This window comes from Odocoileus virginianus, chromosome 3 (genome assembly GCF_023699985.2).
Source record: "Odocoileus virginianus isolate 20LAN1187 ecotype Illinois chromosome 3, Ovbor_1.2, whole genome shotgun sequence".
NCBI classification, from domain to species: Eukaryota; Metazoa; Chordata; class Mammalia; order Artiodactyla; family Cervidae; genus Odocoileus; species Odocoileus virginianus.
This window is the reverse complement of record NC_069676.1, coordinates 88258086-88273733: the sequence shown is the minus strand read 5'-3', so window position 1 is coordinate 88273733 and position 15648 is coordinate 88258086. Positions and strand designations below refer to the sequence as shown.

The 15648-nt window shown below is 38.3% G+C and overlaps 2 protein-coding genes across 2 annotated transcripts in view; one reads left to right on the top strand and one right to left on the bottom strand.

Annotated features, from left to right (window-relative positions):
* The window catches only part of SLF1 (SMC5-SMC6 complex localization factor 1), a 68878-nt gene extending 54606 nt beyond the window's left edge, over positions 1 to 14272 (bottom strand). Inside the window, exons 1-4 of the mRNA XM_020873028.2 lie at positions 14143 to 14272; positions 3262 to 3375; positions 3030 to 3105; positions 1736 to 1976 (exon numbers count right to left, since the gene is read on the bottom strand). Of these exons, the coding sequence (XP_020728687.2) occupies positions 1736 to 1976; positions 3030 to 3105; positions 3262 to 3375 (431 nt within the window). The 5' untranslated portion in view covers positions 14143 to 14272. The remainder of the gene's footprint in view (positions 1 to 1735; positions 1977 to 3029; positions 3106 to 3261; positions 3376 to 14142) is intronic.
* A 29-nt stretch (positions 14273 to 14301) lies between these two features.
* KIAA0825 (KIAA0825 ortholog) overlaps positions 14302 to 15648 on the top strand; it is a 416094-nt gene continuing 414747 nt past the window's right edge. The window contains 2 exon segments of the mRNA XM_070465821.1: positions 14302 to 14418; positions 14581 to 14672. The gene's annotated coding sequence lies outside the window, so the exon portion shown is untranslated.

The window sequence follows — 15648 nt, the reverse complement described above, 5'->3', positions numbered from 1 at the left end:
AACCAGGCAATCAATGAGTAAATCACCATGATTCATTTTGGAATTAATGAGTAACTGCAAAGAACTACAAAAAAATAACTATAAAGAAATGAAAAAGGTATACAGACCTAACAGAAGTAGAAGATATTAAGAAGAGCTGGCAGGAATACACAGAAACTATACACAAATGGCCTTCATGACCCAGATAACCACGATGCTATAATTATTCACCTAGAGCCAAACATCCTAGAGTGTAAAGTCAAGTGGGCCTTAGGAAACATCACTACGAACAAAGCTAGTGGAGGTGATCGAATTCAAGCTAAGCTATTTCAAATCCTAAAAGATGATGCTGTGAAATTGCTGCACTCAATATGACAGCAAATTTGGAAAAATCAGCAGTGGCCACAGGACCAGAAAAGGTTTTCATTCCAACACCAAAGAATGTTCAAACTGCCACACCACTGTACTCATTTCACATGCTAGCAAAGTTATGCTCAAAATTCTTCAAGCTAGGCTTTAGTAGTACTTGAACTAAGTACTTGAACTTCCAGATGTACAAGCTGAATTCAGAAAAGACAGAAGAACCAAACTACCAACATCAGTTGAATCATGGAAAAAGAGAATTCCAGAAAAACATCTACCTCTGATTCACTGACTATGCTAAAGCATAGTGTAGATCACAACAAACTGTGGAAAATTCTAAAAGAGATAGGAATACCAGGCCACCTTACCTGCCTCCTGAGAAACCTGAATGCAGGTCAAGAAGCAACAGTTAGAACCAGACATGGAACAGACTGGTTCAAAATTGGGAAGAGAGTACGTCAAGGCTGTATATTGTCACCCTGCTTATTTAACTTATATGCAGAGTACATCATGAGTAATGCTGGGCTGGATGAAGCTCAAGCTGGAATCAAGATTGCTGGGAGAAGTATCTATAACCTCAGACATACACATGACACCACCCTAAGGGTATAAAGTAAAGAGGAACTACAGAGTCTCCTGATAAAGGTGAAAAAGGAGACTGAAAAAGCTGGCTTAAAACTCAACATTCAAAAAATGAAGATCATGGCATGTGGTCTCATCCCTTCATGGCAAATAAATGGTGAGAATGGAAACAATGACTGCTCCAAAACAGTGGTTTAAACCACTGCAGACAGTGACTACAGCCATGAAATTATAAGACGCTTACTCCTTGGAAGAAAAGCTATGACAAACCTAGACAGCATATTAAAAAGCAGAGACATCACTTTGCTGACAAAGGTCCATCTTGTCAAAGAAATGCTTTTTTCAGTAGCCATGTATGGATTTGAGAGTTGAATCAGGAAGAAGGCTGAGCGCCAAAGAAATGATGCTTTCGAACTGTGGTGCTGGAGAAGGCTCTTGAGAGACCCTTGGATTGCAAGGAGATCAAACCAGTCAATCCTATAGGAAACCAATCCTGAATATTCATTAAAGGACTGATGCTGAAGCTCCAATACTTTGGCCACCTGATGTGAAGAGCCAACTCATTGGAAAAGATTATGATGCTGGAAAAGACTGAGGGCAGGAGAAGGGGATGACAGAAGCTGAGGTGGTTGGATGGCATCACCAACTCAATGCACATGAGTTTGAAGAGCAAACTCCAGGACAAAGAAGCCTGGCCTGCTGTAGTCCATGGGGTCGCAGAGTCAGACACAACTGAGCAACTGAACAGCAATAATTTAAGAAAACCAAAATTGTTTTAACATTCACTGCTTTAGCTTTTATGAGATCTCACCTTACAAGAGAGTCACTTCGCTTATCAGCTCTAACAAGGAGGACAACTTTCCATCTATGGAAGGCTCCAGGAGCACCAGTGCGTTTCAGTTCTTCTCGCCATCTTTTAGGTGCAGATTGCATTTGAGGTGAATAATGGGAGTCTTTTTCAATTTTATATCCCCATTCATAAGTTGTTTCATCAAGCCATCTGCCACTTTTGGCACTATGAATTATGTAGTCTTTAGTTAGTACCCACTTTCCTAGAAAGCAAATGGAACTGTCAGTCACAAAAGAATGTTGGTTCTGATAAATGAGAAATAATGAAGTCCAAATAACAAATAAAATTTGCCCTGTTTCAACATGACTTTTTCTACACTGCCAATGTTATCTCTGAACTATGTTCTCCTACATTTTCTGATAATGAAAGACCTACACATCACTGAACATTGTATGTAATCTTTCCTATGATAAATAATTATAATTCTGTTACTGTGTAAAATATAAAGTGATGGATTAATAAAATAAATTAAATTATGACTATTATTGCTTACCAATTTGAATGAGGTTTATATTCTTTCTCCCATGCTAAAAACTTTTACAGTAATGTTTACAGCATTATTATACTTTATAAAACAATGAATTTTCAAGGATATTTAAACAGCAGATAAAATACACGTTTTCATCTGTGGAGATAATAATGAATCCAAATGTTTTTCTGGTAAATTACTAAAAAAAAAGTAAATTCACCTGAGTCAAATACTGAAGGGAGAAGAAAAAAAGCAAGTGGACTAATGATACACCAAATCAATCACAGTAGAGCAAACTATAAAAGGAACATCAACGGTGACAAGCAGAGAGGAGATTAAGCTCTAATACAGGTTCAGAAAATGTTCGTAAAATAGAATGATCGATGCTTCATAGGATGGATGGGAGGGGAAGCAGGAGCAAGAGAACAAAAACAGCAACTCTTCCATGATAGATCAAAAGAAAGAAACTTGACTGAGAATAGCTGAGGCTTCAACAAAAGCTTTTTTTAAAAGGCATTTTGTACCAAACCTTTCTGTTAAAATTTTTTCTTATATAAAGCACTTACACTAGGTGAAGTAAATATTTTTGTCTCTTCAATACCTTTTTCAAGTGCTATTCAGAAAATCAAAGCAAAAATAATACATCAAATATTTTCAGAAAAATATCAGAAAGAACCCCATTTATATTTGATACAGTAAGCCTACTATCTTTCCAGAGATTAAAGTATTTTTTCTTCACCATGAAGATGTTTTATCTCAAAAGTGAGGGGAAGGTAGTTAACTTACCTGCTGCACAAGCTGCTAAAAATTTCTCACTCTTACATAGGCGTTCAGCTATTAGATGTGTACAATTTTTGTATTTCTGCAAAGAAAAATCCACAGAAAAAAATGCTATTAAGGTAAGATTTCCTTTTAACATATTCAGTCTATGCTTACAATTTCAAGGGGGCATTTTATCATTTGTAGGCCAGTACTGTAATTTTAGTTATTCTTCAACTATACCTTGAACTGTACTCACCTCACTCTTGATAAAAGTGCAATCCAGTTTTAAAAGCAATTTGCCTAGAGCTTCTTTTTCTTCTACCTTAAATCCTGTCATCTGGATAATATGCTTTGGGGCACCATCTTCCATCTAACATATACATATAAAGAAGACAACATATGTTAAACATGTTATCCATATGGTTGACATTATTTTTTCTTAACTATGAGTGATAAAAATAAAAACAAAAACTACTTAAGATATAAGGATTAACTGTAAATACCAATGTTCAAATGCTTATGTGCAATAGAAATTAGTTTTAAAAGTGATCTTCTCAAAATGTGGCTGTAAATACAATGATTTGTTTTCTGGTTTGAATAATGAAAGCTTTACCTGCCACTAGAACACACTGAAGAGTATAGTTCTTCAGAAAAAGACAAATACTTATAAAATTTCATCATACTATTAGATTCATTTTTAAAGTATTGTTTTTGATAAGACAGAAACGGTATGAACCTAACAGAAGCAGATGATATTAAGAAGAGGTGGCAAGAAAACGCAGAAGAACTGTACAAAAAAGGTCTTAATGACTTGGATAACCACGATGGTGTGATCACTCACCTAGAGCCAGATATCCTAGAGAGTGAACTCAAGTGGGCCTTCCGAAGCATTATCACAGAGCTAGTGGAGGTGATGGAATTACAGCTAAGCTATTTCAAATCCTAAAAGATGCTGCTGTGAAAGTGCTACACTCAATTTGCCAGCAAATCTGGAAAACTCAGCAGTAGCCAGAGGACTGGAAAAGGTCAGTTTTCATTCCAATGCCAAAGAATGCTCAAACTACCACACAACTGTACTCATTTCACAGGCTAGCAAGGTTAGGCTCAAAATCCTTCAAGCTAGGCTTCAACAATATGTGAACGGAGAACTTCCAGATGTACAAGCTGGATTTAGAAAAGGCAGAGGAACCAGAGATCAAATCGCCAACATCCACTGGAACATAGACAAAGCAAGAGAGTTCCAGGAAAACATCTACTTCTGCTTTACTGACTGCGTCAAAGCCTTTGACTGTGTGGATCACCACAAACTGTGGAAAATTCTTGAAGAGATGGGAATACCAGACCACCTGACCTGCCTCCTGAGAAACCTGTATGCAGGTCAAGAACCAGCAGTTAGAACTAGACATGGAACAAACAACTGGTTCAAAATTGGGGAAGGAGTACATCAAGTCTATATATTGTCACCCTGCTTATTTAACTTATATGCAGGGTACATCGTTCCAAATGATCCAGCCCATGCTGGGCTGGATGAAACACAAGCTGGAATGAAGACTGCTGGGAGAAATATCAATAATCTCAGATATGCACATGACACCACCCTAATGGCAGAAAGTGAAAAAGAACTAAAGAGCCTCTTGATGAAGGTAAAAGCGGAGAGTAAAAATGCTGGCTTAAAACTCAACATTCAAAAAACAAAGAATGTTATTTCATGGTAAATAGAGAGGGGAAAAAAACAGTGGCACACTTTATTTCCTGGACTCCAAAATCACGGCAGATGGTGACTGCAGCCATTAAATTAAAGGCACTTGCTCCTTGGAAGAAAAGCTATGAGGAAATCTAGACAGCATATTAAAAAGTAGAGACATCACTTGGCCAACAAAGGCCCATATAGTCAAACCTATGGCTTTCCAGTAGTCATGTGCGGATATGAGAGTTGGACCATAAAGAAGGCTTAGTGCCAAAGAATTAATGCTTTTGAACTGTGGTGTTGGAGAAGACTCTTGAGAGTCCCTTGGACAGCAAGGAGATCAAACCAGTTAATCCTAAAGGAAATCAACCCTGAATACTCACTGGAAGGACTGATGATGAAGCTGCAATACTTTGGCTACCTGATGTCATTGGAAAAGACCTTGATGCTGGGAAAGACTGAGGGCAGGAGAAGAAGGGGACGACAGAGGATGAGGTGGTTGAATGGCATCACTGCCTCAATGGACATGGGTTTAGCAAACTCCAGGAGATATTGAAGGGAACCTGGCACACTGCCGTCCATGGTGTCACAAAGAGCTGGACAAGACTGAGCAACTGAACAACAACTGGACACTTGTGGACAATGACACACACAGATCTCATACAAATTTTCAGTGTTTGTGGACAGAGACTGAACAGTATATACAAATAAGTCGATAAACTTATGGTACCACATTATTTACATCTAATGTTATAGTAGGTATATGGGAACTTGGGCTTCCGAGGTGGCACAGTGGTTAAAGAAACCACCTGCTGATGCAGGAGACGTGGGTTTAATCCCTGGGTCAAGAAGATCCCCTGGAGGAGGACGTGGCAATCCACCCCAGTGTTCTTGCCTGGAAAATTCCATGGACAGAGGAGTCTCAGGAGCTACAGTCCACGGGGTTGCAAGGAGTCGGACATGACTGAGCCACTGAGCACATACACACATACTAAATTATTCCTAATCTAGATTTCTTAACTGTGCTACATATGTTACTTTCATCACCTACAAAGTAGACTGAAAAAAATTACATAGGTTTCAAATTTATTTTGATGGAGTCATTAATTTATGCTTAAGTAAAGTTCACAATGTACTTTGTATTTGAGGTGGCACATTTATTGGCCAAGAAAAAGAAAATTCACAGCATTTCTAGTTAGAATAATAGTTGTTTAATTTGTTAGATTTAGACCATCTTGGAGAAAACCCAGTTTCTCATTACAGATAAGGAAAGCAGGGATTAGAGAAATCAGGGTAATTTTTCATTTCTCTTAATTTTGTCACCATTAGCTATGGATTAGTATTCACTTAACACCTCAGGTTGGGCAATTGCAGGCTGGGCAGTGGCAGTTAACTTCTTTCAAAACAACTGAACTTTAAAAATTTTAGTAACAATTTTTACCAGAACTACTAATAGACAACTGATGAAATAAAAAATTTTCTTTATAGAGATTCTATTTTCATAGGTTAGATATGTTATATACAAATATTTATATTAAATATGTGTGAACTATGTGCAAATATGTATTTACTTAAAAGTTGAGATTCATTTTAGAGTAGAAGCTGAAATAAAGTCTCACTATAAAAATTTAAAGAATTACTTGGGGTTACATAAGAGTGAAACTTCTGGTAGGAAAATAGCACTGCTGGTTTCTCTCTACCCCTCATCACTCCTTACTTTAGGAGGAAAAGCTACTTGAGAGAACTGACTAAATATACTTTGTCAGATACATATGCATATTTATATGCAAATGGTTCATATTAATGCTTGTTAACATGACCTATGGACCTGCCAGTAATAGTACTGCATATGCAAATGGTTCATATTAATGCTTGTTAACATGACCTATGGACCTGCCAGTAATAGTACTGCACTGTCTGGGTGTGTAAATCAATTCAGGGGTTATGTGATAAGAAACACACTGGGGTTGCACATCAAATCCAACTTCTCTAAACCAATTTTTGTTCAGTAAAAAGGAAGATTCTTTGGCCTCAACCTATCTGATTTATATTTCTCTACTGGTTCTAAAGAAGGGAAAGGGATATTAGGCATTAATCCCTGAGAATCCCACAATTCAAGATAAAGAACATACAGAAAGTGCCTTCAAGGATAAGGCTCTTCAGTGAAACAACTTTTATAAGTTTGGCCAGGACAAAATTATAAGGTGGCCACAGTAGGGCTTTGGTCTCTTATAGAATAATCATATATGTAAAACACTATCATCAGTAAATAAATATAAGTAGCTTCTTACACAAGGAACTCTACCATATTAATCATCCAAATTTTTAAACTATTTACATGAGTTAAATAACAGCTTTTGAATGATAATATCCATTAATAAAGACTAGTATCAATAGTATACAAAAACTTTACAAAAACATGCTGCTGCTGGAAATCATGATTTAGTCTAATGCAGAACACATATTAACACACAAAGCCACATGGGAATTATAAGGCATACAACCAAAACCAGGGAGAAAAATCACTATCACTAATTTCAGGGAATGACAAAGCCTTTAAGAAAATTTCCTTGAGAAAATAATAGGTCTTTCAGAAATACAGAAACCTATCTGTGAATACCACCCTGGTATTCTAATCGAAAAGGCAATCTAGTTGTTTTTGTAGTTCCTGAAAGTCATTTTCATCAGAGGAATACAAGTGTTTTAACCATATACATTTCACCTACTACTTGTATTTTATTTACGTATTTAAGAGTCTGAAAAACAATTTAGTAGGTATTTCAAAAAAATGCTGCCAAAGAAGGGAAGTTTGAGTAGCCTTTAAAATCTAAAATCTTTCTCATCTGGCTATTTTTAAGTGCTTGGACTTCCCTGGTAGTCCAGTGGCTGAGAATCCACCTGCCCATGCAGGCAACATGGGTTCAACCCCTTGTCCAGGAAGATTCCACATGCTGTTGGACAACTAAGTCCATGAGTCACATCTACCAAAGCCCATGCCCCCTAGAGCCTGTGCCCCGCAAGAGACACTACTGCAGTGACAAGCGTGGGCACCACAAGGGAGCAGCCCCTGCTCACTGCAACTAGAGAAAGCCCATGTAGTGAAAAGCCAGTCCAACCAACCTACCAACCAACCAACCAACAGATAACCTAGAAAAACAAACAAAAAAAAAATTTTTTTTTAAATAAAATAAAATGCCCACATAGAGAAACTGCTATCAAGTAACAAGAAAACACAAAAAGCAACAATAACAACAAAATCACTATAATGCTCCCAAAAAGTCTGACTTAAAGATTATGTTAGGGGCTTCTCTGGTGGTCCAGGGGCTAAGCATCTGCCCTGCAATGCAGGGAACACTGGTTTGATCTCTGGTCCTAGAAGATCCCACATGCTGTGGGGCAACTAAGCCCATGAGCCCAGGGCCCATACTCCACAACAAGAGAAGCCTCTGCAATGAGAACCCTATGCACTGCGGCTAGAGAGTTGCCCCCTAGTCTCTGCAACTACAGGAAGCCTGCGCACAGAAATGAAGACCTAGTGCTGCCAAAAATAGAGCAGAAAAAAAAACTGTTTTAAATAAATATTATCTTAAATTGTATTTTTCTGCTTCCTGAGAACCAAATATGTTATGAAGAAATATAAGGAAAAAAAAAACCTATCATTATGTTCCTCTTTCATATCAAGTTAGGAACAGCTATTTCACAATTTGAATGTTTATTAACAAAGTGACATTTTAACATATTTTGGATTGATGTACAAATTATTAAATGATTTGGATTTATTAGAGTTGTATATAATGCAAAGTTTTCACCTTAAATCATACTGTCCTTATGATGGAATAAATACAGCCACCTTGGATATTTAATAAGCTTTTCTGAAGAGCCAACAGTAAAAGGAAAACAGAAGCAACTGTGCTTAACGGTAGAAATCAAGAAAACCTTTTTAAAGCAATTTCTTGCCTTTGAAAAACAATTAAAATGAAACTGATATTAAACAAGCTAAGAGGAAAAGTGAGTAAGAAACACAGGTGAAGAAGTTAGACTTCCCGATTCAAAGAGCATGAAAATGTAAGTGTTAAAAAACAAATCAGAATATAGGAAATTAACAAGTTTATTGGAAAAACTGGGCTATCAGCTAAACTTCAAAGAATCTGAAATCGCAGTGATGGCACACAATAACTAGCAGTTCTGTTTTTTTTTAAAGGAACAAATTCCATTAATCTAATCTAATAGAGTCCTACAATAAAATGCTCTACTTGAACAGAATTTACAATACAGTTAGCAATCCTTAACACCACATCATATGACAAACTAATAACCACAGGTCTAAGTCATATAGTTATAAGGGAAAATAGTTATCTATTGATGCAGGAATACACATAGACATACACAGATACGATGTGTTTACACTTGAAAAATTAGTGGTTTAATGTCTCTTCCTATGACCCTACAGGAGTAAGAAAACAAATAACAGCCTGATATACCAGTGAACCCAAAGAAGGTACTATACAAAACTGGGTTTAATACCTATCAATTACCCAGATAATTCAAAGTGAAGTTTTGTGCTGGTAATAGGTTCTGGGATATGGAGGATGAAGAGCTAGCTAACTGCTGTTAAGTCTTCCCTCAGGAAATAAAGTAAATAAACTATGATATAACTGTCCCAGTAGTATTTCCAGAAATTAGATATTTTTCTAGAACTTGTAGGGGGTAATCCTTGACATATTCACACAGAAGATACTACCCTAAAACAATAACAGGAAAAGAAAAACAAACAAAAAACCCCACAGCATTCATTTTTAAGTTAAAAATATACATGAGATTTTCAGTTAAATAAGATGCTCTTATATTAATTTTCAATACTTTTGAAGTAATTAAAAAGCAATCTAGTTGCTTACCTTGAATCATACAATACACACAACTAAGGAGATAATGAATTCGAACAGAGCTGGCATTTATGAAGAGCAAACAACTGTCCCTGTGGTGTGGACTTTCCCAAAATATCTCCCACATGGGCCTATCCTTGATGCCTGAAATTCCTGTGCAGTTAGTGCCAGTTAAAAATGCAAATTAACCTATAGCACTCATAATTAAGGACACTGTATACTAGCTTTTTAGGTCTACGAGTTCTTTACAATATGATACATAGCTAGAACACCTTTGAAGAATACGAAACAGCTAGAATATGTTAAGAGAACTCAAAGAAATAGAGGCAAGAAAAGCGATATGAATAGAAAGGTGTGGTATGGGAAAGAGTATGTAAGAGCAGGGTGTAACAGTTGGGTGAAAGAGAAAAGTATGGCAAAAAGAAGTGCAAGGATGCTTAAAGAGATTCTGGGATTGGAAAATAAGGATAAACCTTCCCTACTCTGCATTACAATTTCTTTTATGATCAGACACAGATTATCATAGAACTATGAGAACATAGTGCATCTTAAAAATTGTATGCTAGTAACTATGATAAAAAAATTAAGAAGTTTAATTTGTTTGTATTTAAGAATTAAAATTTCCCTCAAAATAATTTTTACTATGTTTTAATTTTAATTAACACATGATGATAGAAAATTTGAAAAATACTACTAAGTATATAGAAAGGTTAAAATCTTTAATTCCTTCACTCTGTAACACCACTGTTAATATTTGGGAATGGGGGAGGGGTCTGACTCGGTTTTATGGATGTGTGCAAAAAAATATAAAAAAAACAAAAGTTTATATAGTCTGTATCTTAATTTTTATGTGAAATTATATCATGGTCTTTTTCTACACTACTGAATATTTTGCGGTTTTAAGGCAATGGGTTGAAAACTAGTAGTTTCTTAATGTTTGCTACTTGAGTGAACTATTTTGATTTTAAACCTAAGGAAAATCACCATTAAAACTTCCTTCTTTTGGAAAGGACATACTAAGCCTTAAATTCAATCCATATTGCAGCTTTAAATTAAAGAGTTTAAAAGATTTTCATGACTTCTCTTACTAAAAGCATTTAATTGGGAAAGTAAATAATACTAAAACTGAAGTCAATTAAAGTGTTGGATCTCAGTTTAATGAATACTACAAAAGGAATACACAAATCACAGAACTCATATTGTTTGAGTAAAATCCTGTTTGGCTCCGAATTCTATTAAATCAAGAGGAGTTTAGGAATTCTGCACCCTCTTCCCCTATGAGGCTTCAAAGGTGGCTCAGTGGTAAAGAATCCGCCTACCAATGCAGGGAGATGCAGGTTTGATCCCTGGGTTGGGAAGATCTGGAGGAAGAAATGGCATCCCACTCCAGTATTCCTGCCTGGAAAATTCCATGGACAGATGAGTCTGGTGGGCTATAGTCCATGGGGTCACAAAGAGTTGGGACACAATTGAGCACACATGTACATGCACGCTTGGCCTAGAAGCCAAATCAGGCCTTTGGCTTAATACAACTCAGCTGGGTTTTAGAAAAGAAAAAAATTTTTTTAAAGCTACAGTATCTTTTCCTGTCCCATCCTTCAAAGATAAGCAATCCAAAGCATTTAACTGGGAAAGTAAATAATACTCAAATTGAGAAAAGTCAAAGTGCTGGATCTCAGTTCAACCAACACTACACAAGGAATACCCAAATTATAGAGTTCATACTGTGAGAGTAAAATCCCAGTTGGCTGAATGCTATAACATCAAGTGGAATTTAGGAATTCTGCATTGTCTTGGCCTAGGAGCCAAATTAGGCTTTTTGGCTTAACATAATTCACCTGAGCATTAGAATTTTTTTTTCTTTTTTAAAGCTATAGTATCGTTTCCTGTCCCATCCTTCAAAGATCAAGGACGTGAGTGAGTGACTGAGTAAGTTAATTATTTGACTAAGGTCACCAATGGTGAGGCTTCAGGGATATCCTTACCTCAATGACACTGTCTGGGAAAGAAGCAGCTATATCAGTCTGCTTGATGACTAATCTAGAGTAGAGAGAAAGTGGAGAAGTAGCAACAAAGTGACTGTGGGGAGGACAAAATGAGGACTCAGGGGAGATATCCAATCTATTTGGGCACTATACAAGGCACAGGGTCAACTAGAGATGCTAACTTTAGGGATAAAAGGGCCTTAAGGGAAGCAAGGTGAATGAAAGAGACGTTGAGGGATAAAAGATGGACAGAAGACACTGGTTAGCCATGGGGGATGAAGTCACACCTGCTTTAGTATTCTAGGAACTTCGTACTACTCAATAGGAGTAAACGGTTTAAGACTGACATAGCAGGATTCTGGGGTTTATTTACTTCATATGTGTTCATTTCCTTCTCAAAAATGAAAGTGCCATTTACAGTTCTTGTACAGATGAGAACGGGGAACCTGAAAGATTAAAAGGTAGCTCAAGGGTACACAGCTAGAAAATGGAGAAACCAACATTCAAAATCTAAGTCTGCATCTGCAAAAACTATATGCCTTTTCTACAATACACTTTGACTTTAATTTCAGAATCTAGTTGGATACTTTTAACATTATAATTTTACAAAGCAACCTACTTTCAGAGAGGAAAAGAGAAGCCTCACAAGATAAACAATCTACTGTGAGGGTGAGGAGACATTTAGTTGTATCACGGAAAATATCTAAACTAATTACAAGTTAATTTCCGAAAAATAGCATCAGTGTCTAAAATTTCAAAGCATTTTTAGGAACAATCCAAAGAGTGCCAGTTTTTTCTTATGAAAGTTTTCATTATTTTCCTCTCAAAGTGGATTTGGTATTAATGATTCACTAGACTAATTCATATGGGCTTTTCTTCACCATCAAAAACAAGAGTTTCTTTCAAAGTAATTCTGGTATCAAGAAAGTAAGAAGTAAGTGAATTTTAAAAGTCTCAGGAATATTTTACTTTTAAGCAGTAAGAGGCTTTAAAAGGTAAGAAATAGTACACAGTAAATTTTACAGCACATATTTCCTATTAGCATATTTAAGGAGAGTCACATAATAACATACTGTTCTAATTTATATTTTTGAGAAAGAGTGTTGTTTTTTCTGAGCCTGTATGGAGTTACTGATTTTATTTTCAAAATGTTTTCCTGAAATAGTGTACTTAGAGTAATTAACCAGGCAAATACTGTCTAGTTAGTTATACTATTGGTTTTCTTAAAAACGTTTTTGGACATTAGTGGAAATCTTCGGAGTTCTGAATCTTGACTATGAAAAAAACCCACAGCTGACTACCTTTGCAAAGACCGTTTAATATGATTTATGCTTTCTGTTTTAAGGAAGCAAGAAAATGTTAAATGATATAATTAAACTTAAGTCAATAAGGCAAAAGAAAATCTACTTAGAAAACAGATCTAGTAGCATATTTTGCATTACTGAAGGCTGTCTTCACAATAAAAATTTATATATTCAAGTACTTAAAACACCCTAGTTTATTTAAATGAACACGGAGTTAACTTAGGCATAATCAAGGTTACTCCCTTATAAAAATCCACCTAAACACCTGCAGGACAGGTTAGTCAAACTTGCCAAAAACGGGAACACCTTGCACATCAATAGGTATTTCTAGGAAATGAGGCATAACATAATAACATAAGCCCCAAAAAGTTTACAAGACACAAGAGGCTGTCACACCTACACTGGAAATTAAGTTTAAATTTTCATTCCTTGTGTCTCAACGATAACTGTTCTGTTCTTTTCTGGTATAGGACAGTCATTCGTACAAAAGAGCTTGACGCTTCCAAAGTCAAGCTTCATCTGATTTCCGGGTCAAATCTTGATAGGAAGTACTCAAAATATAACAAGTTTTCTGTCAATATTTAATCAGAGATGCTTTGGGGGGGGGGGGGGATCTCAGCATAATCCCTTCGCCTTGGTCCCTGCCTTCACACAGCTGAGATATCATAATCCCCAGAAACACAGACCGCCCCAACCCCCTCTTCTTTAGGGAAACGTGTGTGTGTGTGCGTGTGTGTGTATGTGCGTATTTCAGGGCCTACAGAAGCCGCAGAGAGACGTTCTTAAACCATTTGGGATTTGTTTAAAATTCTACCAGCAAGAAGGAAAAAAAAAAAAAAATGACGGCATTTGCCTCTTCATAGGAAGGTGGGCCTGGGGGAATTCCTAACCACCTGCACTGACGCTAAGTTATGGAAAAGCAGCCAAGAAGCCGGGACTCGGGGAGACGCGTCCCAGGCGGTTCTATGGAAACGAGAGACGCGGGTGGCCTAGCGCCTTCCCGGCAGGAGAACGAGTTGCGCAAACGGGAGGCGAGGGAAGCCGCTCCAGCCCCCCGCACAAGCAGAGGCGCCGGGGGACTCGTTGCCCGCCGCCGCACAACCCCGCCGACGCGGACAAGCCGCGGCCGCGGGAAGCGCCAGAGGCAAGCGCGGTCGCCGCTCCCCCGCCCCGGCGCCTTCCCACAGCCTCACAGCCCGGACGCCGCCGAAACTTCAGGAGGAAACACCCCAACACGGTCAGGGTGAACACCGCGTCTTCCAAGCTGAGGCCCTTTACCTTCCCGGCCGGGGTTTCTGGGGCTGCTGCCTCCGCGGGGCGGCCCCTGACTGGCGGGACGAAGACTGCCGCTGCGGCAACAGCGGCTTCACGAATCCGGGCTCTGGGAAATAATTTCCCGCCGCGCGCTCCGCGGCCCCGGAAGCGATCGTCACTTCCGGGTGGTTGTCAGTGACGCTCTCGAGCTGTCGTCAGGGTCTTCCAAGCGGGTTTCCCGGCTGAATCCGGACTCGCGGGCCAAGCTCCTGCTAGATCCGCGCCAAGATTGGGAGACTGGTGAGTGACTTTTTTTTTTTTTCTTCTGGGTTGCCTCCTGGACCTGGTATTTCCATCCACCCGAGACTCCGTGCAGCATCTTGATCTGAGAAGTTAAGCGGGAAAGGGTTGAACTCGGAGTCCCCATCCAATCCCGTTGGCTCTTGACCCTCTGTGCTGCAGGACGAGGCCTTGAGAAGATGGTAAAGTCGGAATCTCAACTCAGTTTCTGTCTCCAGCTCGGAACTCGACCTCGGGTCCCCAAGTGCCCCTGGGTAAGACCGAAGACACCGTCTACTGCTAGCTCGTTTAGGAGAGTCTCTGTGGAGGTGGTAAAGCAGTGTCAACACTCTCCCACAGGCAGAGTGGTGGTCACCCTTGATTTTCGAGAGCTGCTTTACCATCTTTTTCCCGAGTATGGTTGCCATCATCTTGGGGTGCAACGCCGGGGAGACAAGCAGCTGGCTGAAGAGCGCACCTTTTCTATTTTTGGAAGTGGGATGAGGGGGTCGGGTTGGGGGTCGTTCCTGATTGAGAACTCAGCGACACCGCCGCGGTTTGAATTGGATGACAATGGTCTTTGTTCCGTGAGCTAATTGAGATAGGAGAACAAGCTTAAAATTTCATGCGTGGGTTTTAGATACACATTTTTACCTTTTGGAAAGGAGTTGTCAGGAATAGACGTGCTTTCAGAAAGGAGCACCTCTGCACTCTTCCAGGCTTCCTAATGAAAGCTTCAGGAGAATTTCAGATAGGGGTCTAAGCAGAGTTATTTTAAAGAGAATTTTCTTCGGATGAAAAGGTAATGTGAGGAAATGTGCTCATGTAGTTGAAGATTTTAAAAATGTGATGAGAGAAGCTCTTTTTGTTGACTTCTTTCTTGAGTCATGCAGTTTGTTCAGGTAAGTAGTTTTCACTTACCACCTTACACTAAAACAATCAAGTGTTCCATAGCAGCTGCTTGATTTTTTTTTTTTTTTTTTTTTTTACCCCCAGTCAGTTCTGCATAGAGTTCTAGGGATAACTACCATAAAGAAAAATGCAGTATGTTCGATTCAAGGACCCTGATCCATGAGGCAAATGCTTTGTTACCTTTTGAGAGTAATGGAAGCATGTTATCTCCTGGTTGATGATCAATTTGAACTTGTGTAACCTCATTTGGTCCTGATTCTGTCCTTTTTATTGAATCTTGTGGTTTTTCCTTATTTCTTCAGTTACAAAGATTATAAATAATTTAGGAAAGGTTACCTT